General features: G+C 41.2%; 2 protein-coding genes across 3 annotated transcripts in view; one reads left to right on the top strand and one right to left on the bottom strand.

Moving 5' to 3' along the window:
• Nucleotides 1-4897, top strand: LOC108231776 (protein LEG1 homolog). Its single transcript, XM_017409058.3, has 8 exons — nucleotides 1-441; nucleotides 573-659; nucleotides 756-829; nucleotides 926-1030; nucleotides 1467-1579; nucleotides 2380-2521; nucleotides 2616-2712; nucleotides 2799-4897. Exons 1-8 carry the CDS (start codon nucleotides 141-143, stop codon nucleotides 2948-2950), a joined length of 1071 nt encoding a protein of 356 aa, XP_017264547.1. The 5' UTR covers nucleotides 1-140; the 3' UTR covers nucleotides 2951-4897.
• dpf3 (D4, zinc and double PHD fingers, family 3) overlaps nucleotides 4649-26706 on the bottom strand; it is a 24057-nt gene continuing 1999 nt past the window's right edge. The window contains exons 2-12 of one of the 2 annotated variants that reach the window (XM_017409282.3): nucleotides 20197-20357; nucleotides 17643-17750; nucleotides 14845-14981; nucleotides 14497-14592; nucleotides 13644-13716; nucleotides 13145-13186; nucleotides 10796-10933; nucleotides 10509-10637; nucleotides 8168-8280; nucleotides 7615-7696; nucleotides 4649-7458 (exon numbers count right to left, since the gene is read on the bottom strand). In XM_017409282.3, coding sequence (XP_017264771.1) covers nucleotides 7391-7458; nucleotides 7615-7696; nucleotides 8168-8280; nucleotides 10509-10637; nucleotides 10796-10933; nucleotides 13145-13186; nucleotides 13644-13716; nucleotides 14497-14592; nucleotides 14845-14981; nucleotides 17643-17750; nucleotides 20197-20357 — 1147 coding nt within the window. In that variant the 3' untranslated portion in view covers nucleotides 4649-7390. The remainder of the gene's footprint in view (nucleotides 7459-7614; nucleotides 7697-8167; nucleotides 8281-10508; nucleotides 10638-10795; nucleotides 10934-13144; nucleotides 13187-13643; nucleotides 13717-14496; nucleotides 14593-14844; nucleotides 14982-17642; nucleotides 17751-20196; nucleotides 20358-26706) is intronic. The other variant, XM_017409283.3, reaches the window with a different exon arrangement.

Consider the following 26706-nt stretch of genomic DNA (forward strand, 5'->3'; position numbering starts at 1 on the left):
ACTCCCTTATCACGCTTTAACAGTACGTGTTTGCTCGTTCATGGGAGTTGGAACATGGAAATGTGGGCCGTGAGCGTACAAACGTCCCGTATCTCGAACAGTTCTGGACTCTGTTGTTCTCCACAGCTCGTCGGTCGGTCATGGTGCTGCGCCCGGTGGCTCTCGGCCTCCTCCTGGCCTGTGCCGTGTCTCTGAGCAGCTCTGCTGTCGTTTTAGAAAACGGCATGCCGATCCTCTGGGCACAGACTTCCAGCCAGGTGACCGAGCTGCCGATGCAAAATGGGGTTGTGACTCCCGACCCGTGGCATTTTCTGAACCGCATGAGTTTGTACCGGCTGCTGATAATGGCGACAGGTCCCTTCATGGGGTGCATGGGGACGAACCCTACAGACAACCCACTGTGGGGGCTGCCTCTGCAGCTGGGATGGATGCAAACTTCAGGTGAGACGACAATAGTTTAAATAAATATTTATGCAGATGAAATTGAAATGCCTTCATAACCAACATTACATACAGTGCTTTTATCTTGTGAGAGCCCAAGAATTTTGATGCCAGATGTTTTGTTTCTGCAGGTCGACTCGCTGACCCAACCGGTTCAACAACCTGCGGCCTTCAGGCAGGGGACACCATGAGCATTTCACCTCAGAGCTGGTGGGGCTGTAAGTATGACAGTCAAACATAAAATAAATAAATAAATAAACACAAACACACACAGAAATACCTGCACACCTTTTTCTTTAATTTTCATTTTTTAGGTGTGAATTACTTCCTGTCTGTGCTTCCCTTCCTGTCTGCTGCTCACCAGGGCTTCATGGAAGACGGCGTTCAGGTCCTCGCGTAGCTTTAATGCCGCCACGTAAAAACAAAAAGCTGAAACTTTCAAGGCGGTGAGGGTGACTGCAATGGCCTTTGCTGCATTTTTTAGGTGCAGCTGCAAGCACCTGCAGGTGTAGAGGGGTACTGTACCACCTATGCTGACTGTTCAGCTCAGTACCCTGATGCCATGGCAAAGTGGGATGGCTTTTTTCAGGTATTTGATTCCCACATGCTGGAAGATGAGTCAAATGGACTGGGAGAGCAATCTGAACATCTACTGTCCCTATCAGAGAAAACAGCCAAATTAAAGGCCTTGCATTCCTCAAAGGAACACACTTAGCCTGCCACCTTTTATGTTTTAATTTAAAATAGCCGCCATATTGAATTAGATGACTCCAAAATGTAATTATTTGTAAACATATGTTCATTGGTTATGTTCTGAAAGTTTTATTCAGTTCAGTCCAGTGGTTTCAGACAAATGAACACACCAACACAGACACAAGCAAGACACCTTAGACTTTCATTGGTAGGCGATAAAAAAAAACCGGTAATAATGTATCTGCTTTATCTATAGGTCTTTTCTTTTTACAAACATGATAATAATAAATTGCTGGAGAACACTGAAATGATGTATTTGTGTGTTCTTTAAGGTTCTCAAGGCTGAGTCCACTTTACCAGAGAGCGAGAAGAAAGACTCAATCCTTGGTGACTACTGGACGGCCCAGATGGCTTCACTTTATGCCTCTGCAGCGTGCAGCACCAAGTATTTATCATCCATCCATCCATCCATCCATCCATCCATCCATCCATCCATCCATCCATCCATCCATCCATCCATCCATCCATCCATCCATCTACATGGCCTTTTTTAAATCCTTCCAGCATTAACTTTAAGAAAGCTATCAACAGTCTCTTTTTTTTTTGTTCATGCTTAAACATTTTAAATTGTATGATCACAATCTCTGACCATGTTTGGTCATTAAACTGAGGTTGCCAACTGCAGCTAACTAGCTCTGTGCAAAGACTGATGAAAGGTAAAAACTAAGCCTGTCATAATCCCGAACTGTCTGCACGTCATTTCATTACAAAGAAGCAACGAGCCACACTATATTAATAACATTTACAGACTTTGGGAGCTTGTTAGTCAGATTCCCATTATGGTAATGGCTCCATCTTCTGGTTGTTGCTTAACACTTCATTACTCTCATTAGGTCTGTGTTTGTTGTTAAAGCAGAGGCTTGTCCCAGTCTACCCTGATTGGTCTGAACCACAGGCCTTAGCATGGCACGTCTACTTCAGCAGGTAGATTCTAAATTAGCATCCGTCCTGAAGAGCAGGATGGCTTTTTAACACTGTTTCATTCATTTTCAGGAGCTGGAAAGATTCTTGAGCACCATTAAGAATACCTACAGTTTTTTTGTCAATATTAGTCTAGATACTGATGAAAGACAGTGGATGGCCTGTTAAATAAATCAGCTTGTCTTAGGAACTGTAGCAAAAGAAGTAGATTTCTGTTTTCTTTACCTTTTCTAACCCTCACCTCCCTGTTGTCGTCTCCTTTAGGCAGAGCCATTATTCATCTGAGGAGGTGTCATTTGCCAACAGCTGGTTGAACTCGGCTGAGTACGTTTCTGCGGCTCATTTCCACTCCAGCTTGGAGAAATCCGTGCTGTTCATCAGCCCTCTGCCCAGTCGAATCTTAAAGGTACACTCATTTCCGTCAACTTATTTCACATACCATGTCACAACATGCACCTGTGTTTAATTTTGATCCCTTTTTGTTTTACCGATGCCCGTAGGAGGGTGATGTGGCTCCCAACATTGCTGACCTGACTCAGGAGGAAAACCAGTCACTGTCTATTTTCTCCCGGATGAGGTGGATCAACACTTTTCTCGGTGGGACACACGAACACCAAAATATTAAAATGTAATTTTTTGTAACTAAGCTCCGTGGATGACAGCGATCCCTTGTCATCTGCCAGGCGGGAGGTTGGTGAACATGTGGAAAGGCGCCATGTGTTCAGTGTCCACGAGAGAGAAAGGCAAAGAGCTGATGGAGCAGCTGATGCTGAATCCCGGCTTCGCCACAACAACTTTCCTGTCCATCATCACTGGAATGGCAACAAGCTGCTGAGACAAACACTTCTTCAATAGGACGGACAGTGGTCCCTTTTCACCCTAGAAAGTTATTTCTCCATTTCAAGCTCCTCAATATTCAAAGGATGTTAGCTGGTTATTTTTGAAGCTTTTGAATTCTGTTGTAGTCTACAGAAAGTCTACAAAGGCGAGTACAGGAAGCTCACAAAATCAAATTATTTTTAACAATTTTTTTAAATTATTTTACATAGAAGGTGTTAGCTTAACCCTCCTATTGTGGTCATCTCATTAGCTTCTTCCTCAGCCCAATATATTTCAGTATAATACACGAATCATAAACTAAGGTGTTGATAGAATATTGTATCAACTTGTTTTCATGTGAACAGCACAAATTTAAATCAGTTTGTTCTCCATGGGCCTTGTTACGTTTAGCTCATACAGCTCATTTTAAGTGAAAAAAAGATTGTTTTGACAAACCTACAGATAAAACATGTCCTTTTATGACAAATTACTCTGTGTCAAAGTTTATTGAAGACATTCGGTTGTCTCCTGGTCTGGATTCTGTGTTGTCATTAGCTCTTGACTCTTTCTAATCCATCTCTTTTCACGATGCAAGAGACAATCAAGAGCCTCAGTAACAGTATATTCTTTGGTTGTCCTTCTGTTGAACTCTGCTTTATACACCTGTCTCACACAGACATCTCTAATGGTTGGTCATTTTTGACAAAGTTGAATGAAACACCCAAAATTTAATGAAAATTATCAACATTTATTTTGTCTGTGCAGATGATCTCTGTGTGAACAAAGTCATGAAACATCATAAAACAAACAAAAAGGAAATACTTCTCAGTGATTTCATCAGAGGTAGGCAGGTTTAAAGTTTACTCTAACTGAGACAAAATGTCACCACAGCATCCCCGGTTACAGACAAATAAAAAAGAAGTCTAATAAAATGTGATTCAAATCTTACCACTTGTAGTGATATGTCACTGTTAGGCTTCCGTAGAGCAAGCTTGACTGACACGCATGCGCAGTTCATCTAGAGGTTGTACAGGCACACTGAGGAATAAAGCTGAGTTCTTCAAGCTACCGGAGGTCTGCAGAAGTTCTTCTATCAAAAGATAGCTGTCCATGACACCACTAAAGACGTTCAGTTCACTAAAATCACCAAACATGCTGCACAAAACTCAACAGTGCCCTCTAGTGGCAATAAAATGAAAATATTGTCTTTTAACATTTCCAGAAATGATGATTCAGGTATATTTTATGTATTATAACAGGCAGTACAGCTCTGTGATGAACTATCCTGGGTGCACCCCGCCTCTTGTCCAATAAATGAATAAATTAATCTTTTTTTTTTTTTTTTAAGTGAGCCTTCTTTTTGCGTTATTACACCAATAAACAGAAAAAGAAACCAAAACTAGCTTTTCTTGCAAGTTTTATATTTTAAACAAAGACTTTATGTCTTTATCTGTCAGGTTTGAGGACGTGTTGGGGATGACTCAGCTACTACCATGCCAATTTTTTGATTAATATCTGTAAAATTAGCTGAGTTATAGCAAACTTTGTGTTTAGGAAGTCCTGTCGTGAGCTGTCTGGGAGAGTAAAACTACAAAAATGGCTGCATAAATCCTTTACACATTCAGTTAAATGTTTTTTTTAAACTAAGTTCTTGTTTCTTGGTAAGTGAAACTAATGTTTGAGCTGCCCATTTACAGACTGAACACAAGGGAAGGAGAATTATGGAAAAAGTCTTTATTTAAACACAAAATGTACTGTTTCACTTTAACAAAACACAACAGGAAAAGTGACATCCATAACATAAAAAAGAGCAGATGGGGTTTATGCCACGATAAGAAACCCTCTGTATGTTTTTAACAAAAAAAATGTATCTATAGACTAATTTATGATTGTTGGTGGAAAAGTACGCTCAACTCACAACAACAAAACACAAATAAAGAACCTGACGACAAAATTTACTGACTATGTGCACCTAAAAGGTCTTTCTTTTTTTAATTATTCATTTTTTGAGCTTATTTGTGGTGGAGTTTTTTTTCCATTTTTAGCATTTTAGAGAGCTTTGGTTGTTACCAAATTTTGCTCAGAATAAAAACAAATTACACTGATGGCTTCAAATGTCATTAGTGCTTCATTTTATATGGAACAGAGAGAAAAGCTGAATGACCAGATAAATGTTTTGAATGTGACAGTGTATAAATTGTATGAACTGTGACAGTTTTTGAATAGACACAGTAGTAAACGCTGCTTGCTCATTAGATTTATGACAGTTTGATGGTGTGATAACAGATATTTTGCAGTGATGGCACCCAAAATTTGGTTTAAGCCAACAGACAAGGGCGTGGAGGTTCAGAGGAGAACGATAAAACTGTAGAGACGTTTTTACAACGGGTTAATTTAAAATATAAAACACAGACATCATGCAGGTGAATATTATTAACTAGCTTTTCACATCCACTGAAGGGAAAATTTCCAATCGCAGCTTTAGGTTTTTTTTATTTAGAACAAAGTTGGGGTGAGAACCTCACTGTTGATCATGAAACGAGTTAAAAAAAGATTTTCAGAAATCAAGTAAAATTTAAAGATGATTGCTAATAACATTTTATCCAGAGTTGTTTTAAATTCATAAAAAAAACTTGAATTGTTACGTAGGTTGCTTATGTTATCGACATTTGTACGCTTCAACCAGCAATAGTTGGGACTGCGAGTCTCTGCTGCTGTTATTTTCTGAGCATAGACCTAAAACGTTGAGGAACCAGCGCTTTAGAAGACCAAAAGCAAGAAAAGCCAAATTTGAAGGAACAAATTTCTCTGCATATTTAACCTTTTCTAATTGTTTTATCATTTAAGTCAGTGGTGTCCAATCCTGGTGGTCGAGGGCCAATATATATGTTGTTTCTCTGCTTCAGCACACCTGATTTGAACGAGGGGGTGACTCTTCAGCAGCAGAACCAGAAGACCTGCTGAAGGGGCAAATCAACCCAATGAATCAGGTGTGCTGGAGCAGGGAAACAAAAACATGCAGGATAGAGGCCCTGAGGACCAGGGATGGACGCCACTGAATTAGGTCAAAGGTGTTACCTTAATCTCAGTATATTTGCAAGATATACTCAATTTACCCCGATTTTACAGTACGAAGGTTTGGGAGTACCGCTCTCTCTGTGGTTTATTTGACTACAACTTCAAAGTCCACACATAGTTTCAGTTTTATATTAGTGTTAAAAGATGCCAAACTAATTACTTTTAATTAGAGTGAATTGCAAACATGAATAGAAACAGTATTTGAGTTTGAAATACACTAAAGCATTTGAAAAGAGTTGACAGACGAGAAAGGATGAAGGTTTGGGGCTCATAAATCTGTCTGTTTAGTTCAGTGTTACAAGAACTACCAAATTTTTGTTAGTTTGTGTGGAGTAGTAGTAGTTTGGACAAAATATAACCCTTTTTTTTCATTTGAACACCAACATATTGTGAGAAATTCTACATCATGTAAAGATAAGACCATTTTGCTGATATAAAAGTATTATAAAAAGTATCTTGGTGAAACAGAAACAGTTTGGGGACCACTGATTTACAACAACTGAACTCCTTGAAAGCAACTATTAACTATTATCAGCAATGTACAAATAAGTGTAAAATTCTTTGCAAAAATAACAATGAAATCATTTGTTTAGTGTCTCACTGAGAACCTTTTAGTTACAGAAAACAGACGTGGTTCAAAAATGTCACTTTGGGCCCAAAGAAAATTATTTTTCGGGGCTGTTTTTGTGCCTCACTTCCTCTTGGGGTGTAAATTTCACAAAGCTTGACAAAAACCCGTGAAAAATGGGATAACAAACGTCGATTCTGTGCAGATATGAAACAGGAATGTCGCTTCAAAGTCTAAACACGGGAGACGAGTGGGAGCTGGAAGGAGAAATTTAAACAAACATCAGTCAAACTCGGTCTGTTTTTTTTTTTTTTACTCTGCTGAAGATCCCAACGCAGCCGGGGGACGAAAGTGATGCAGCTTAAAAAAAAAAAAAAGGGGGGGGGGGGCTTCCAAATATCTATCACCAAATGAAATTTCGATCAGGATGGGAAACATACAGGGATTTGGACATGTTTGGTTTAAAACAAACATGCATTTCACAAACACATGCTAGTTTTGTTTCTTCCTTGCTTTGGCTTCTTGCCGTCCACTGGGTGGTGAGGTAGAGAAACGACCGAGCGGCAGACCTGCTGTGAGCCGACCTGCGTGCTGATGGCATTTGCATCTGTTGAGTGTTGCTTGGCTTTCTGAGAGGTAGAGGATCTCTTGGAACAGGAAACCACCCTGAGCCTGCTAATGCACTGGAATGTGTACATGTGGGTATCATAAAGAATCGTCTGTGTCTATACGTGGGTTTTTTTTCCAAACAGTCAGTGTATATGGGTGAGCACAGATGTTGTGTATTTTGGGGTGATTTGCAGGTCGCTGTTATGGTTCTATATAGGCTGAAGCCTTGTCCTTTAACAGGTCCAGACACAAGTGACAGCTCCAGCTCCCTGTAATAAAACAAGTGAGACAGACAGGCTGAATTTTTTTTTTTGTTCTTTAGTCTGTCCATGTAAAGCCTTCTTGGCCCGCAGCCTCTCTCTAACATACAGCACGTGACGTATATAGCATTGGCGCTGAATAAAACCTGAAAGAGCGGCTCTCACCTTCAGGAGGCTGGGTCATTGGAGGCTTCAGGCAGTACATGTGATATCCTCTGTCACAGTCGTCACAGAACAGCAGCTGGTCCTGCAAGAAAAGCACACAATCGATATCCCAAATAATACAAAGAGCAGCCGAGGACATGACTCAGGATATAAATAAAAATAGAAACCAATCATCTTAAACATAAGGCATACATATTAATGACAAACTGAATGCATGTTGGAAAAATAAGTCCCTTAAACCAACAGTGCAGATCTTTTTTTAAGAGGCTTTTTGTGTAAAGTTTTTAAAATAGCATTTGTATGAATCCAAATTTTTGAGATTGGAGGTTTTTTTAAGATGGCAACCATCCCCTAATCGTCCCACTCCGATTAGTCGTTAGTTAGTCAATCTGATTAGAATTAAACGCTAATTCTCCAAACGAGGATGTCAAAAAGCCACCTTAAGCAGGTAACATATTGACTGCTCATAATGTTTCCACAGAACCCAGAGTCAAAATATCTGAACCATCGCTTTACGATCCGACGTCACAACCGAAGGCTTCACAGGACATACGTCATTCTCCGAAGTGCCACAGAGGCTGCAGGACTTGCACTCGATGCACTGCCACTGGTACGTCCTCACCGCCTGCATCATGTTCTCAGTAAACTGCAGGCATGTTGGGTGACCTGTGGTGGGAGAGAAGGTAAGAAACCAGAAAAAAAACATGGTATTTTCCTCACAGTGTTTGGACATTTTACACGACACCCATGTGTCTGTAGGAGCCACCACTGTTGGAATAACTGTTTGCAGTTTGGACTATTGTTCATTTGTTAATGCGCCCAAAGTGCTGACAACTACAAGGCATTTTGCATCAGAAGCGTTCAAGCCACACAAAGATAACTCATCGTATGCCTAGAAAGCAGAACGTGTTTTTGAGCACAGTGAAGACTTGTTGCATCACTTTCTGGTTAAATTAAAGATAAAAAATTGAGCCACCTGCCTAATTCTGCCCTTAGTTTTTTTTACCAGAACAACTTCACACATTAGCACAAGACCATTGTGGTTGTCCCAAAGGGATGCTGGCAACAATTCCTTAGGGTCCTGAGGGGAGCAGTCCACTATCCACATGACCAATCAAACTGGAATCAGGGGAGTTTTGAGGAAAACTCAACATGATGGGGATCTTTGTTGAGTTCCTCGAACAGTTGTCATTTTGTCCTTCTGTGGAGACCCATAGCTTTATGTAACTAAAACATGTTGATCAGCAGCTGTTAGTAGTTGCACTGATGTGGCTCATCAGGGTAAAAGGGAAAGACTTTGAATTCTGCAGATATATTTTGTGGATGATCTATATTATTTGTTTATTAGGCTATCTGCTGTTTTTTCCTCTAGTTTTTTTTTTTATTGAGAGAAATAAAGACAATATTAACCAAAGCAGGTAAGCCTTCTTTCTGAGTGTCCACTGAGTAAAATAAGGATTGATTTCTTACAGGCAGAGAGCAGGAGTGAAGTTGACAGCGGCTCCTACCCCTCGGCTTCCCGTCCTCTTTTTGTTAAGGAAATGGATCAAGAATCCAGGAGCGTGTTTTCTTCTGCAACATGATTCTTTCATCATGGATTCCTCAATCTCAGGTTCACTGTTTAATCCAGTTTTGATCCAGTTTATCATGCTGATTGTCTTGCAAAAATGAGCAACTATGATGGGAGAGAAATTGAAAAATTGTCCTGAATAAACAGTAGAATCCACGAGCAATGCACGGAATAATGTCCATCCACAAGACTCAAATTTTCCCATAAGTTGTTATAAACTTTATGAATCTCTTCCCCAAGTTCAGAGGTTATCCTAACATTCTGCCACTGCTGTCAGTGTTTGGCTTTAAAGTCTTTAGAAGTTACTGAAGTCAAAACCTTTGAATGCGTTTCCCTTCACAGAAGTCCAAATACTGCTGGTGTCCTGTTATCAGTTGTCAGCAACATCTTCAGGGTCTGAAAACACAACACCCTCCAGTTCTGCATCTTCAACGCCGTGAAAAATGGACGCCTCGCTGTCTGAGCTGGTGCCAAACAGTTCCTCAAGAGCACTCCGCTTCCTCCCATCCTTCTTCACGCCTCCTCCTCCTCCTCCTCTTCCAGCTACCATGAAAACATCAGCGTCAGAGCAACACGGGTAAGACCACGCTTCAGATGCTGCTGAGCTATAAAATCAAAAATCATTTTGCGGAAACCAATATTCTTCTGTCTATCTGAGGACGGTTTGAGAAATACTTTGCTGAGACATCAGCCAGATCCGACTCAAACTGGAAACCGAGGGCGAAGGAGAAATGATGTATTAGGTGTACGATTTAATGAAAAACATCACATGAGGCACGAGGTAGGTTATATGTTTGTTTGCAGGAAAAATAAACATCTGTTGTCCAGCTGTTTGGTTGCAGCTGCCTCACTGACAACCCAATGCAACTTGAAAGCTCCATCTGCTTAAAGACAAAGATTTGTTCAGAATTGTTAACTTTATAAACCTAATTAAACTTTTAATAGCTGAATTAACTAATTTGCCTTCTTTAAAAACTGACATGTTTGCTAATGTATTTTACCGCATTGTAATGTAATTGTAATGTACTGCATTGTGTTTGTGGTTTTTATCGAAATACCATTTGAATGAAGTAAAATTATTCACAGACAAGACTGTGGATAAGAGGAAGTAAGGGGAACCAAATATAAGAAGTAGGAAGAAGAAATAAAGTCTAACTTAGAAAGATTTTAAAAAAAATGGAAAAACCTCCAAGTTTCAAAGAAATTACTTTAAATACTTTAAAAGGTATGATTTGTGCTACTGATCCTCTCTTTTTCTTTAAATGCAAAAAGAGAATTTAAAAAAAAAATTCTTCATTGTTAAGTTCTTGAGCTGCAGACTCACCAGAACGTCCACAGTCAGAGCAGGACACCAGCTCCTCTGCCTGTCCTGTTTTCCTGTTCGAGTCCTGGTCTCCCAGGCAGAAGTCACAGTAGTCGTTGGGAATAACTCCACCATCTGAGCCCTTTTGAGCTGCCAGCAGCGACAGGAATACACGAGGAGAAGAAGACATTGGGAAAGATGAAGTTCAATGGGCTATCTGTAAATATCTGACTCTGTGTATCGGGAGGTTTATGATCATTCACTTGTGGAAATCTTTGGCAAAGTCAAACGTGAGGTCAGCATCTTACGTTTGTGGTTGTCAGAACTCGGTGGCGAAGGCGGAACTATCTCTGTTTCCTTCTCCTCTTCGCCTTCCTCCTCGGCCAGGTGAGTGTGGGTGTAATGGTAGCTCAGGCCGGGACGATTCTTGTAGCGCTTTCCACAGACTGCGGGTAAAATGTCGCAGGTTCATTAGAAACGCATGGTGAGAAAAGGCGCAGAGAGAAGTCAGTATTTGCTTCATATTTAGAGCCGAGAACATATTATTACGTCCAAAAAAGAAATAATAAATAGAAGCCAAAATATTAACTAAAAAACAGAAACATAAAACTTCCTGGTGGAAAATTCAAAACAAAGTCTTGTTAGATACCTTGTTAAAACATGTTTCTAAAACTTAGTTTCAATGCTTTCTACGACACTCACTGACTAAAAATGTTCAGCACCCAGAGCGAATGGCTCAGTTTGGACATGATCTGCTACACATGCAGACCAGTGATGGGTATGTAAATAATTTGACTTGCTGGTACGTCTACAACAGGCATTAGAAGGCCTAAATGGTGGCATCAGGAGTGGAGTGGAATTGTTATCAGGTAGTTGCTGAAGCCTCTGACCAAACACAGAAGACGCCTCAAACATGCATTAGACAGCATTACCAGCAACTGATGGAGTCTGATAAGAGTCTGGTTGTTGGTATGCATGAAACTGGGTATTCAGATGTCACAGTGGCCTGATGATGGAACCACTGGGTTTGTGAGGACACCCACACGTTGTGAAGGTTCTGGTTGTCCAAGACAGACCACACCAAGACAGGATTGTTGTATTATGTGCCGAGAAAAATAAAACCCTGCGACATCTGCACCCGCCATCCGAGCACAGTTATTGGACTCTTTAGGTTCACTGTCCCATGTGTAGGCTGCCATTAACACCAGAATGAATCTTGGTTATGTGATACCATGAATGACCGTTGTGTGTATATGGTACTGCCATTGAGGGAGAAAACCAACCCTGCCAATGCTCTGAGGAGACACACCAACATAACTCCTGGCCTCATGGTGTGGAGACCCATAGCCTCCTACGTGGTATGTTTGCCTCAAAGCCTTGTGGGATTCTTTAGGAGTTACTTGCCAAAAAGTATGGAGTTACTCGCCAAAAAGACCAGAAATAAGAGTTTTTTTTATTTGCAAGACAAGCGCTAATTGTGGCCTAAATGAAGGCTGTCTTGGTACAGAACTGCTAACCTGAATGAAACCTTGTAACAGGATGTTTCGGCTCACAAAAACTCACTTTTCCTTGTCTCTTTTATCTTAACCTTAATCTTACTGTACATGTCTACAGCACATCGGTCTCCCTTTCCCATATTTTCATCAAAAACTACACGTCTCTCACTATTTTTAGCTAGTCTGGCCCCAAATGGTCCCACAAACCCCTGTGCAAGTTAAATTGTCAGTCTCTGACTTCCAGTCACCTCTGGTACATCAGTGATATCCTACGTCTGCATGTCTAATCCCTCCGGAGACAGCACCCTGGAACATGTGTAGGGTCAGCTCGGACACCAACTCCAACCTGGTGACGGATACAGTAGCTGTACATCTCTTTTCTGGACCTAAGCTCCGCTTGTATCCAGGCCAGATGAGGTGCCACCTTTACTGATGTGAAACCAGCCATTTGATCTGATATTACAACCATTGCAACACAGTTTGGCTTCAATTTCACCACTCAAATTTGGGTGCTAAACCTTTTTTTTTTTTTGCCAGTGAGTGTATTAACCCTAATGACTAGAGCTCACCAGGGAATTAAAAAAGAAAGTTTTATTAGTAACTACTGAGTCATAAATCAGATATTCAAAAGAAAACAGTGTGCTGGTATGGAAACATGTTTTGTTATATTATAAACTCTATGTTCTTAGTATTATGTAGAAGTCTTTACAGTGAGCACATTGAGTCATTTAATGTGTCCATTATCACACAGCTCTTCAGTGCATCATTTCTTTTTAAAATTTAGTTTGACAGAAAATATACTGAAATCTCCATTTCCAACTTTTGTAAATAAATAAGGGGTTAATAAATAAATGAACTCTGTGTAAATCCTTCTACAGATGCAGTATTAGTGAATCGCACGATATCTTCAAACACACGAAACATGCATCCCTCGGTGCAGCATCAGCACAGCTTCTACGGAAGCAACATTCGCAACGACAGAGACCCACGGCGTATAGCGTTAGTGTCATGCAGCGCCCGCACTGAATCCGCCACGGGAAACCTGAACAGGCAGCTTTCAAAGCGCTCACTCAGCCACAACAGATGCCTGCTAGCAAAAAGGCTGGCCGTAAACGAGAGGTCGTGAGGTAAAAATAAAAAGACAGGGACAAGTCCAGATACCTTCTTCAGCCTTTTTTGAGTTATGCTTTTGTTTGTATCTATCTGGAACAGAGGAGACACACACACACACACACACAGGCAAACAATAACGGAAAGACAGAACGAGACATAAAATGAGGATGACATTCTTCTGTTTCAGTCAGCGTCTCTGTCCACAAATACCGTACACCCCCCACCCTCCAACAGTAACCCATTCCTGAGGGATTCTGTCCAAGAAACAGTGGCATGCTGGTCAAATCTGAGGAGCAAATTCTTGTTTTTACTTTTCATGCTGAGGAAAACTGTTGCCAGGACCAGACAAACAGAGAGCTATCATTAAAAGATGAGAAAAATGTACATCTTTAATGCTTTCTGTACTTTTTCTCTAACAAGAACGCTTCACATTAAAAAAAAACATTTAGTCTTAGACTATGTAAACTCATGTGTACAGCACAGATATTTTTTTACAGCATGGTATGGTATGTAATATATACCCTTGTAGGGATTTTTTTGTTCTTACTGTCACAGACGTAAGGTTTATCCTGGTCGTCAACATTAACGGTTTCTGTCCTTCTGCGACTCGATCCTCTGTTCTGGAAGAAAACAACAAATTCATCACAGGCACATATGCTGTATTAATTTGGAGCTTTTCGTGTGTTATTTAAAACAATATTTTGCCAGGGTGGAATGATCATATAACATACAACTTTGATGATTTTTAAAAACAAGAACTGGGTGCACAAGTTTGAATTTATTCTGGATTTTCTTTAATCCACACAAGCTCAAAATTAGACATACAGACTCCTACAAACTCACAAATTCACCTAATATTTTAAATAAGTGGTGCTAGAATGTATTTTAACTTGACAAGTCCAAAGCCTATTAACATCCCATTAGTGATCATGGTTGACTGCAGCTTGCGCTTTTTCCTCGCCAGCATGAAAAGGGTTTGTTTGACAGCCCTCAATACACTTAGCAACAGGGAAATCCAAGGAATTCGATAAAGATTTTGGAAAGAGAATTTGGGAAGTTAGGAAAGTCATTTGGAGCCATTTCTAAACAACTTCAGCTTCCAAGCTCATCTGTACCAAAGATCACCACTTTGCCAAGGTCAGGACATAACCCAAGCTGTCCTTTTACCTGAGATAAAAGGAAACTGGTTAGGATTTAAAAGTTTATTAAAGCTGTTGGTTGTGTAATCACCCCACCAAAATAAAGATGGTTCAAAAAAATCACTAAAAGTCCCGAATGAATCACCTTCACGCCCATTTCATGGTTGTATGTAAACCTCTGACTGCAGCTGAATGTAATACCACACACAATTTCCATTATCGATTCAACCAGTATGATTTTTTTTTGTCCCTACCGCTCACCTTTCCTCTGTTCTTGTTCTTTCTCTTTGGCGTGTCGAGCTCAAACTCGTCGTCATCGTGGAAACTGTCCCCGTTTTCCTCCGCCTCCAGCACTCTCTGCACGACAGAATCACGCACAACAAAAGGTTAGGCCAAAGTTTTATTGGGCAAGAAGAAATGAGAGAAGATGGTGACCAACGAAACATGGCTGCACAGTATATATTTACACTACTTGATGTTGCAGGGCCAGGCTGAAATTTTTAACCAGCTTGAATATTTCAGAATAAAACACATGGGAAGCACGAGTATTCTGATATGTTTGAGATCAAAATGTTCTTTAATTTCTTTTTAAAATGAAAGTAAACACACCTGTATTTCCAGCAACGTCTCCTCCTCCTTGCTGAGGCTGTCCTTTTTCTTCTCCAGCAGGCTGTCGCCCTTCAGGAGGGCCTCCAAGGCTGTCGCCTCTCCTGGTGGCCCCTCACGCTTGGGGGCCAGCTCTGCTTCTGAAGACACGGGCGGAGAAGGAAACAATGACGGAAAGAAAAAGGGCTTGTGCGTGTGTGTGTCTAAATACTGCAAACCGAATACGACGTGCGTGTTTATAATCACTCTTGGAGGAAAAAGCTGCGGTCAACAAATCTTCAAAGCAAATATGTGCTTAATAATCTCAAGTGGAGGCCACTAGGGCGTTTCAGCCCAATCTATTGAAACTTTTAGCCTCGGGAGCTAATTAATTTTAGGGACTTTTTGGATTGTTGCGTTTCCATTGAGGTTTAAGGTACATTATTAGATTGAGAGATATTAACACACGACACATGTGAGCTAGGGTGTTAGAGCTACACCGTGGAGGGAGTAAAACCAGAAACAGCACTTTATTTGTATTACCTCAAACCGTCAGATATTTCTGACGGGTTGTGAGTGTTTGTATTTGTCAGTCAGAGAGTTTGTAAATTCTCCTAATTCCAGGTTGAACTGAACCGTTAACTGAGCAGATCTCATACATCGACGGACAAATGGATGCTCCACTGGTCTGAAATCAGATTTTTTTATCCAACGCCGTTTCATTTACTCGTGCAGAGTCACACTAAGAGCTTCAGTGCGTTTGGTGTAATTAGTAATTAATGTAAGTTCTGGCGGCAGATCAAAATGTGGCATCAGTAATACTAAAATACACCAAGCAATAGATCAGTGGAACGCTGCGACTCCTGATTAATGCCCAGATTTTTCCCCTCCCCCTTGATTATTATTTGCTGAGATGAACCTGTTGCAGCACTTAGTCTCCGTCCTCCCCCTTAAAACTCTAAAAGCAGGCTGAAAATAACATTAAAGTGGGGATGAAAAACCCCATTCTGCTGAGCCTGAAAGGTACTTATCAAACACAAAATTGCTGCACCTCCGAGTTCTCTTTTTTCCTCCTTTCATGTCTTTTTTGTATCCATTAGCTTTGTAGAGGATCTGGGTGCGTATTTTTTTTTCTTCCACGTCCCTCCCCCACCTCTTACAGCTCCTTTCCTTGCTCCTGTTCACCTGTGGTTGCCTTTTTCTGTCCTTTTTGGCTCATTTGAGTGCAGCAGACCTCACCTCCGACATCATACGGTACACGACCAGGGGTCGTTCTGCCATTCAGTGGGTGCAACCCCAGCGTGAGACGATGGCCAATTTGGTTTTGCGGAAATAAGCAACACATTTCCTGTAACAAACATTTGTTTACCCAGAATGCAAATATGTTTTTTAGAGGAGCAAGATGCCTAAATGATTTCTCTGCAGCTGAACCCTGATAACAAAAACGGCACCTCTCTCTCTTTTTTTTTTTTGTCAGTGGATGAGGCGCCCATAATTTTCAAAGAGAAAATTTCCAAATTCACTTCGTCAGATAACATTGTTCCCACTGTTCCAACCTTTTCCAAAGTGTATTGCTGTCATCAAATTCACAGGGGTGTATTTTAAGCATTAACATCTCTCTGTTACCAGATTTTTACTTAATCCACTTTCATTTTTAAACAACGTTGTAACAAAACGGCGCTTTATGCATTTGTTTTGAGTCTTGTGCCATTTTCTCTTTTGGTTTATGCTAACAAACACAAATTGGCACCAGAGTCCCTGACACCCAAAACACAAAGAAAATGAATCAACAAAACCAGTGAAATAAATCCTGTTTTGAAGCAGCCTTGTGACAGATCCACTGTTTTGCACCCGTGCACTCAGACAAATCTCTGCGCAGGTCGCATTAAATAAACATAAAGCATTTGACAAAGCCTGTAAGGAGATAACTTGTATTTCTCTGTTGCTTTATTACAGATAGTTGAATATCTGAATAATAAAAATGAAAAGTTTCTTCTTTATCACTCTCCGCTGCAAAAGAAATTTCCAGCTTTTCTTGTTAACTACAGGGCGCTGCTGTGTTGTTGTTGTTGTTTTTTTTGTTATTCACTTTGGTTGGCTGCTCAGTTGCACCTCTGGGGAATTTCTTTTTGTGTGTGTATCTCTCTCTCTCTCTCTCTCTCTCTTTTTTTTTTTTTTACTTTAACAAGCAGGATTCCCTTTCCTCAGCCTAAAAAAGAAATCATTCTCCGCAGAAAGCTCAGGAGTATTATGTTGCGTCTGGAAGACAGAGAAGGGGAAACAATGAAGGGGGAAAAGCTGAAACAAAGACTTGCCTTTTCTTATCAGGTTCTTGTGCATTCCGTTGCTAACGTCCCCCTTAAACACAAACACCGTCTGCGGGCATGGACGCACATAATAAAGCGCACGCTGTCGCCTCGTAAGGCTTACGTTTTAATGTATCGTGAACGAATGATTATTGAGGCCCAGATAGGGTGCTTCTGAGCTGCAGCGGGGAGCAACAGTCTTGTGTGGGGGTGTTTGTGTGTGTGTGTGTACGGCGACAGAACAGTGAGAGGGGCCATTGATTCAAGGGAGAGAATGAACCTGGAGACCTGGTGAGAGAGAGGCTAACAAGAGCCAGATGGCCAGATGGCCAGATATCGAGAGAAATGATGCAAGTTTGCATTTAAGTGAAAGTACTTTGCAAAAAAAAACAACAACAAACAGATACATGAGTTAGAAGGGATTTCATTGTGTAACTGTGGGTCAGTGCTGTTTTATTCTGTGCCCAGCTGTATGTTGATGTGCTTTTTTTTTTGCTGTTTTTGTTTTTTCCTTACCTAATCGAAGCTCACACAGGCGGAGCTGGGGATCCAGGGGAGGGTGGAGTCGCCTCTTCTTTCTCCAGCAGCGAGCGGGGTACGTATACATCTGTCCTGCAGCCTGGCCTGGACAAACACACACACACACACACATCCATATGTTTATATAAATCTGCATACACACATGCACAAGGACACACTGGAAGAATTTCAATAACCACTGGCAAGGTTAGCATTTTAATAAGCCTTGCACTGAGTCCTCCACTTACACACACACACACAGAAATACACACCGAGGCCAAGACTTGTAACATGTAAAGTGGATCTGTATCTTTTCAAAAAATCCTGCTCTCATAGACAGATTCCATTTCATTCATTTGTTGGATTCTGCTAGTTTTGTTTTTTAATAATAACATATTTAATTCTCTTCCCATAAACATCATGGTGCATGCCTCCACCTTTAATCGTATTCTACTTTAGCTCAGTGGGAGAAAGAGAGGGTTTTTATGTCCGCATGAGCAGAGTAACAGAAAAAAAAAAAAAATATATATATATATATATATATATATATCAGGAGAAGGAAGGGGAGGGATAAAACCAGAATAAATGAATATAATGTGAGTTAGGTCTGCCACAAAGTATAGGGTGTGGCCTGAAGGGCTTTGCATTCAAGATGGAGAGCGGGCTATTTATGTCCAGATCTCAGCAGGGAGCGGATCGTTCCCCTCGGCTGTACGGATGAACCACATGTACATAACAAATTTTGACTGCTCGATACGTCAGTGAGTGGCGATTCCTAAAGCATATTTATAGGAGGGGTGGACTGAAGGATTGTTTACTGAAGGAGGTGATCCATATTTAAAGTACTGTGCAAAGGTCTTCATTCGTCCCTTATTTTTTTATGCCTTGTTTTTTAAAGAGACAGACTTTCTTTTAATCTTTTTAAATAGTCTGGAACTCTTATTTCTTCAGGCTTTTTTCTTTCTTCTTTCTTTTAGGTGCTTTAAAACCTTTGCACATGGATGCATCAGCTCTTTAGAAGTGTGGTATTGTGTTGTGTTGTTGAGAGTCTCGTGTCTGTGTGCTAATAAATTCCAGTAGGCAGCATGTTTTCTTAGAGCTTCAGACTGAAAGCAAAAGAAAAGAATTAGTTCAAATACAGTAGCTGTGCTAACTTATTAATCAGGATGCTTTCCCGGGGTCTACGTGGGCTTTCCTGGCAAATTCACGGCAACAAAATTCTCAAAGGACCGTCCGTCTTAAAGCGATAAATAAATAAATTCAAGCCATGCATTTTTCAAAACCAAACCCTTGAGGTTTTTCTTGCAAATAAAATCTAACAAGACACGCCGATCAAGTCAGTGAGTTTTAGGTCGGATGGAAGCGAGTCAAAGAGTTAATGGGTTTCTAACTGAAGTGAGGCTCTGTGAAAAAGGTTAGGAACTTCACACTTCTAGTGTTGCCTGGACCACCTATGGCAGGAATATTGTAACAGTTCTGCTGGAATAACCCTGTAATGTGAAATGAATGACTATGCAAAGGTTTATAAAATAGTGTTTGCATTAATCGCGAGGAAATGATCGAGACTAGAGTTGTTTTAAGACGGCAGGAATCCACTTTGGTCGTGGCCTTGCTCAGACTAGCCATTAGCTTGTCTCTCTGGTCAGATATAATCTCTATTTCTCTAAACTTTGGCCATTAAAAGAGCTATCTACAACAGGTAAGATAGTAATTGTTTATAACCTTTGCACAGAAATCCACTTCAAATGGTCTGAACTTTCCATTTAAGATAGATAAACATAAAACTATTGGTGCTTAAACTCAGATTTGGGAACAACATCACTCCTAACGTTACTATGTTCCAGGTGCAACTTATAAAACCTGCAGGATTATTTAATTTTTGTATTCAGTGACCAGCTGAGGTAACAATCCAAGCTGATATCAATGTATCACGCTGCACTTTATGCACTCTAACGCTGCAGCAACAGGCTTCTTGTAGAGGCTGGATAGTATTACATAGGCAACAAATTTAATGAAACACAATTTGACAGAAGTGCTAATAAATGCAGCTTTTTATGTAGCTGTTATGCATGGGACAGTCGTGTTGGGTTTGGGGGCAGGCAAGAAATTCAGACTTTCTTTGAAATTTTGACTAAAATGAGCATCCCAGCTGACTTTTCTGGTTCAGGACTTGAAAATTACAACTTACGAGTTCAAACTGAACACATCTCTGGAGAGACATTTGACAACCTCTATTTTTTTTGCTGGCCTTTCATTAAAGTAGAGCCTGTCATGTAATCTTATTGTGTTTATTTTGCATTTTAAATGGATATCTTATCCTATGATCATTTCCCTTTTTCACTTGTTTTATTGACTTATATTAGTTTGATCTGTTTCGTTTTTGTTTGGCTGAAATTATGAGTTCTACCATTTTTGGTTTGCTTTATTTATTGAACGGAAATTTGGTCCGACCTGTGCGGTTTTAAAAATAAAAAGCCACTGACATATTAGTTTATTCTTTGGGAAGAAGGTCAACCTTTTCTTTTTTTTTAGCCCTTGCAGTGCATCTCACCTGGGCGGCGGTGGCGCTTCTCCATCCAGATGTAGCAGTTGTTCTGCGCCACGCCGGTTTGCGAGTCCAAGAAGGGCATCCGCACGCTGCGCTCAGCACAGAGGCGGGCGTTGTAGCTGCGACAGTGCTCAATGGCCTCCTTGTAAAACTGGTCACCGAGCCTGGAAAAGACGGGGAAGTCAGACACAGACACAGATACGTGGCAGGTGAGGAGTCACAAGAATGAAGAAGAGTGCGCTGTTGGGATTTAGCAAAATGCATCAGCCTCATTCTTAACAATCGCCTCATTCTTTGAAAATGAAGAAAAGAAGTTTCTTTGTGGAAATGAAGTCACCCACAGTATTTTAAGCAGGCAGATTTAGGCTGTTTGAAGCAAAAACACTTTCACGTTTGCCTTTTCTGTGATCACCTATTTCTGCAAACAGACATTTTGTATGACAGTACCATTTTTTGGAAAACCAATCATTTAGTTTTAGCTGAAAATCAAGCAAAACTGAGGTCCTAATGCCTCAAACCCTAGAGTCTTTTTCTGGAATAAATCAGACTGGCCTGTCATTCCCATCATTTAGCCCAAAATTAGACGCTGAAAATTGAGCCCATCTGACATGTTTAGCTTGGCTGACGTGATTTAAATTTCTTTTATATGGAAAACATGAGATAAAAAATAAAAATGATGTTTTTTTTTTCTATGTTGTGAATCAAATTTCTTCACATCTTTCACTCTTACACTAAACTATAACACAGTTTAGATGTCTGTAACATTGTCTTTTTTGTCATTTTAGATAAGAGGGGAAGCAGTGACCCCCCCCCACACATTTTGGATTAGTCTGTTTTGTAAAGTCTGATTTCTTTAGGTTCATCAGATGTGATGTGAGGACGTCTAAGCTAAAACAGGCAACACAAGCAGAGAAGAGGGAGGGAAAAAACGCATAAAGAAGCCATAGGAGAAATGCTTCATCTCGTTAAAATGATAGACGAGTGAAAGGTGACAAATGGGCTTTGTGGATAAACACAGTTGACCACGAAAAGAGACATGTAAGACAATCAAGATGTAAGGCATTATCATCCTCCAAAAGCCCAGTTTGGAGCCATCAGAAAACAAACAAAAAAAAATCATACCAACATTAACTTCTTTCACCAAAGAGAAAAGAATCTGAGACAGGTAAGACATAAATCCCCACTTCAAAAGATTTGGACTACCTCTTTAAGTCGGCAGAATCAGCCCTGCTTAGGCCGGTATATCCAAACTATCTGTTCCTCTGTGAATATATCTGCCTGAGCATCAGTGTTCTCTCTCTGAAAGCCAGTCTGTGCCGATTCCACTCAGATATGTAAGGAATGCCAAGCTGGACAAAAAGCAGCACCTTGGTCTCAATAAAAGTCAAAAAGATGTGCGGTGTGTAGATGTAGAGGAGAGGGGTGAATGAAGGAGAAAAGAAGGGGTAAACGTTTGGTAGAAAGTTGAAAATGTGAAGGTACATAGTTCTATTACTTCATGGGAAAATGATGTGAAGGTGAAGCAGAGCAAGAAGTATACACAAGAGACGAAGGGTGAGGAGAGAGGACATGAACATGAATAAAAACATGGAAACGGCCGACATACAGCATGGAGAACAGATGAAGTGAGTTGGGGGCCTCAAAATGAGAAAAACAGAGCAGGTAATAAATCATATACACTTTATATTTCTCACATAACATAAGGTTTTTACAAACCTGTTAGAAGAAAGAAACCAAGATACAACATACAACAGAAAAACAAAAATTCCAATCCCTTGTTCCAAATAACTTATTATTTGGCCTGTAATCAGAGTACAGTCCAAAAGCCTGCTTCTCTGATGGTATGGGGGTGCATTAGTGCCTATGACATGCGCAGCTTACACATCAGAAAAGGCTCCATCAATGCAGAAATGTGCATACAGGTTTTAGAGCGACATGTGTTCTCGTTCAGCTGAAGTGGTTCAATTTCAATTACGTTCCACCGGGAATAAAATTTAAGTTTATGAGATCTGTTTTTATTTACATTTTACACAACACCCCAACTTTTTCGGAACATGCGTCGTAACTATGAGTGAGTGAAAACTAAAACTTTCGGTGTTTTGCCCCTAGTTGCTACAGGATCTGCGCCGCGCCTGGCTGTAAATACATGAGGTGGAAGTTGGCTGGAGTTTTCGTCAGACAGACCTACAGAAATGAGGAATGCAGCTGGTGCTTTTGGTAACACACACACACATGTTTATACAGTAAGAGTGCAGCAGTCACACCGATCCAGTCAAAGCCAAATCTCCAGAAGAGACTTCCTGTCACATAACTCACATTCCCAGAGGTAAAATGTTATCTCTGCTGTCACTATTTGTTGCCTGAACTGAAGTATGTATGTGTGTGTGTGTGTGTGTGGACCTACAGGCGTTTCTCCTCAGCTTTCTACTCCCATCTCACCACACTCAGGCTTGTAGGTTTCTGTCCCATTTTGAACAACTGAGCATCTGTGCAGCCTCCCGGGGCAGCTTCCTAAATTCTTACATAAGTGCATAAGTGAGCCGAAGTGCATTTGTCTGGTGTCTTTTTTTTTTTTTTTTGAATACACAAGAGTAAAAAGACATCCGTCTGTGTCGAGTGTGTCCTGAGACGTCCTCCTCACCCCCCTCAGACCTGATTTGGAGAATGTGCTCAGCCCTCTTTGAGCCCATTAGTTAAATGTATGGCCCATCACAGCGATGGCTCTTATGTAAGTTGAGATTTTATTTTTTTTTTGCACAACATTCCACTTATAAAACAGCTTCCTGCACACTGATGGAATCTGCAGTTGTGTGTGTGTTTGTGTCTGTGTGTAACGTTGGGACGGACCTACTCGCTCTCATGCTCGCACAGAGGGGCTTTTTGTCCATCTTAACGCTGCACGTACAGAAGTCACGTGACTGCAGGCACGCCGTTTCATTGGCTCGGCCCGACTGAGGAGAACTGGACATCACAGGCGTGAATGAAACTGTCACATCTTGAAAGAATGCGTTTTGCTGCTTTGTCTCTCCGTCCCATCGGCCTTCTTCTTGCCTTCCATTCTCAGAGGACATCATCCTCGTCCTCCTAACTAACCGGGTAGTCATCGTCAGTGCTCACATCTGGCTTCGTCTCCCAACACTCCGTTCTTGTTTCTGGCATGATTAAAAACTCAAAGTGCATTTCCCACAATGCAACACTCCGAGTCACAACTGTGTGATCTTTCTGTGCTGGCAAGCGAGCCTGAATCACAGATGGTAGAGTTTCACCTGTTCAACCTGTGCAGGTGTATTTTATTTAGTCTTCACTTCACTTCACATCTCAGTTCTTGTGAGATGTCCTCAAACTGACTGAAAAAAAAGACTTTTTATTTAGGCAGGCAAAAATGTTTTTGTGTGTTTCCGTCTGTTAGCAAAATATCTCACAAACCACTGGGTGGATTTTAATCAAACTTTCAGGAAATACTTATTCAATGTACGTCTACAACTGATTGACTTTTGGAGCCAACACAGTTCAAGAAGACTGCCTCAGGCAACTGAGCTTAGAAAACACAAAACTGGTTATACTTTGGTCAATTTTACAAATATTTTTGGTAAAATTTGGTGTAGAAGTAGCTGAAACTGATCCCCAACACATACTCTAAGCACTCACAGATTCTGCAAGATCTTTCTTTAAAACTTTGTTATTAACAATTGGAGTCGGCCCTGCTTGTCTGTTAGCAAAATATCTCCTGAACCAATGAATGGATTTTAATGAAACACCTAGGAAGTAATCGCTGGATGCAAATCTACAACTGATTATCTTTTGCAGAGAAGCAAATTCAAGATGGCAGCCACAGCTAATCAGCACAAACAAACACATAAATGGCTATAACTCAGTCGGTGTTACAGTTACCGAGCTAAAACTTGACATGGTAGTAGTTGAGAGTCATTCGCAACACATACTCTAAGAGTGACATCCTGAGACGCAGCATGAGATCGCGGGCAACGTGATTTCAAGATGCGACGGAATAAATCTTGTCCTTCTGTTCGCTTTGTTAGTTATGCTGATGAGACTTACAGACAGTTGAGATCGAGGTGCTCTTTTGCTTCTGGGAGATCCCACACCTTTGACTGATCTACATCGGTGGCTGCTGTTTTCATTCAGACCACTGACTTGGCAGTAATGCAAAACTGCAAAGCCGTTCAACGCCTTCCCGGCGCTGCACACACAGACACAACTTTCGAACTAATAAGGCTCACAGATAGGCCCACTAACACACGTGCACAAAGTGACAGTGCTCAGGAGCGACAGCAGTGTGGAGGAACGACCGGGGGGTGATGCGACGGAGGAGGAGCTGATAAGGTAGAATGGCAAAGGAAGCTCTGTGTGTGTGTATGTGTGTGTGTGTGTGGGTGGGTGGGGGAGTAGATGGGGGTCTGACATGTCCCGGGGCACACGTGTTCCCTTTCAAAGCCCTGTCGCACTCACTTCTCCTCAAAAACACACAGGATGTGCGCACGCACGGGCGCGCTCTCCCGCGCTCGCCTCTGCGCCAACAGACACAACAACAAGGAGGGATGTAGGGCAAAGACGTGCGGCAGGGACAGAGGGGGTCAAGCAAAATAGGGGTTGGGGGTAGCAAGAATCAGGAGGTCTTGCTGGGCGATCTTGAAGCTGGAGGTTCAGTGAGAAAAACCAAACAAACAAACAAACACATCGTTGCCAATAATATGAGAAGGATATTTTTTTAAATTAGGAAAAATTCAATGATTTTGTAATAACCTAAACGAAGACAAAAAGCCTGCATTTCTATGTGCAGGGTGTGCAAAAAGAGCCAAAGAAATGTTAAAGCCGCTGCCAGTGGCTCATTCCGGTCACCGTGGTAACCACACATGCACCTGGCTGTCACTCGCAAGGCAGGCAGACAAAAACGGACCGAAAAGTAAGCCTCAAACAAACAGTCGCTGTGCAAAAACTATGATTCAGATCGTACGAATTCTTGAAGCGTGAGCGGCACAACACTCTGATGGTCACACTTGTGAATTTTTATGTTTCTACGGTGTTTTGTTTAGGAGATGTGACAAGTTAAAAAGACTCGCTACTTCCGAGTTTTGAAGTTAATAATTTGAGCTGAAATATAAGTGAAGTCTGTGGAAGCCTGTGTGTACACCCTGTGTACTCTGAGAGGATTTGAATCACAAAATCACAAGTCTTATACGAGTGAAAGACACACTGGATGATGTATAATTTGTATGTATTTTTAAAAAAAACGAGAGTAAGTAAGAAGAGTTTGTTTGCAAAGGTTTTTAAGTTTTTAGACATTTTGTAGTAAAATCTACAAAAAAATCATCAAACTTAAACTGTGATTGTGTGAAAACCGTCAAAGCAATCAAAACGTCGGTTCAGTCACGTAACGTCCAACTTTCTGCGGCCTGTTCAAACTTTGAAAGATGCTTTTACTGTGAGGTACAGGCGAGCTGTGGAGCTCCACAGAGGGCTGGGTCTTCCTATATGTGTTTCGCCCACATTTCATCTTTGTTTTTTCATTTCTTTTGCAAGTTTTGTTAACATTCTGCAACTTACCGCTACCAAAGGTCACGGCACACAGAGAGGCAGGACAATTTTGTTTTTTAAGGAATAGTAAGAAGAGTCTTTCAGTGCTTACGCATGCCGGCACCCTTAATGTATCAGCCCTACACACTTCATATACATCAGCAAGAGGTTCGGGGGAAACAATAAAATAAATCTGCTTCCATGTGCAGAACAAAAAAAACATCATTTATCACCACATGGAACTGCCAATAAAAACGTTTCTGGCCATTTAATTCCTGCTGCCTGGAAGCCATTCCCCGAGCTGGGCCAGACAAAGGCCGTGGTTCGCCTCTGTGCTCAGACTGCGATATGACACACACACACACACCTCCATCACTCACTCTCGCTTCCACAAACCGAGGGGGAAGGGCGCAGGGCTTACACGTGCGTACGCAACCCCAAAAACATGAACACCCCCACCACCTGCACCCCTTCCTTCGACATCTCGGCCCTCCAGTCCTCGTCCTGGACCCGAACGACCCGTCCGAGCTCCTGGTGCTCCACCAGGAACCCCGACCGGGAGGGGAGGACGTGGAATCACAGAGCTTATTTAAATACTCCTCATGTCAGCTCCTCATTAAGTCCCATCCCCACTCTGCCTCCCAGCTTTCAGGCACAAAGGAGTCTTTGTTTTAACGTGATTTTTTTTTCTTTCCTCCTCCTCTTTCTTCTTCTTTTTAAATCAGCCAAAGAAATATGAAGGGCCAAACACGACGTGGCGGTGCTGATGGTTAGAACTCATCACACACCATCCCTTTCAGAGACTCCTCATGTGTTACAGAATCATCTTACACACAGTTTGGATTATGCAATAAAATCCTGTCTCTGATATTCACAACATTTATCTCTATCCCCCCCTTTTGCAGAAATGAAATTAGGGTCTGATATGTGTGTGATGGGCAGATGGGACTGCCCCTCCACCCCTTCCCTTCTTAATCCCCC

The sequence above is a fragment of the Kryptolebias marmoratus genome, linkage group LG19 (genome assembly GCF_001649575.2).
Source record: "Kryptolebias marmoratus isolate JLee-2015 linkage group LG19, ASM164957v2, whole genome shotgun sequence".
Classification (NCBI taxonomy): Eukaryota; Metazoa; Chordata; class Actinopteri; order Cyprinodontiformes; family Rivulidae; genus Kryptolebias; species Kryptolebias marmoratus.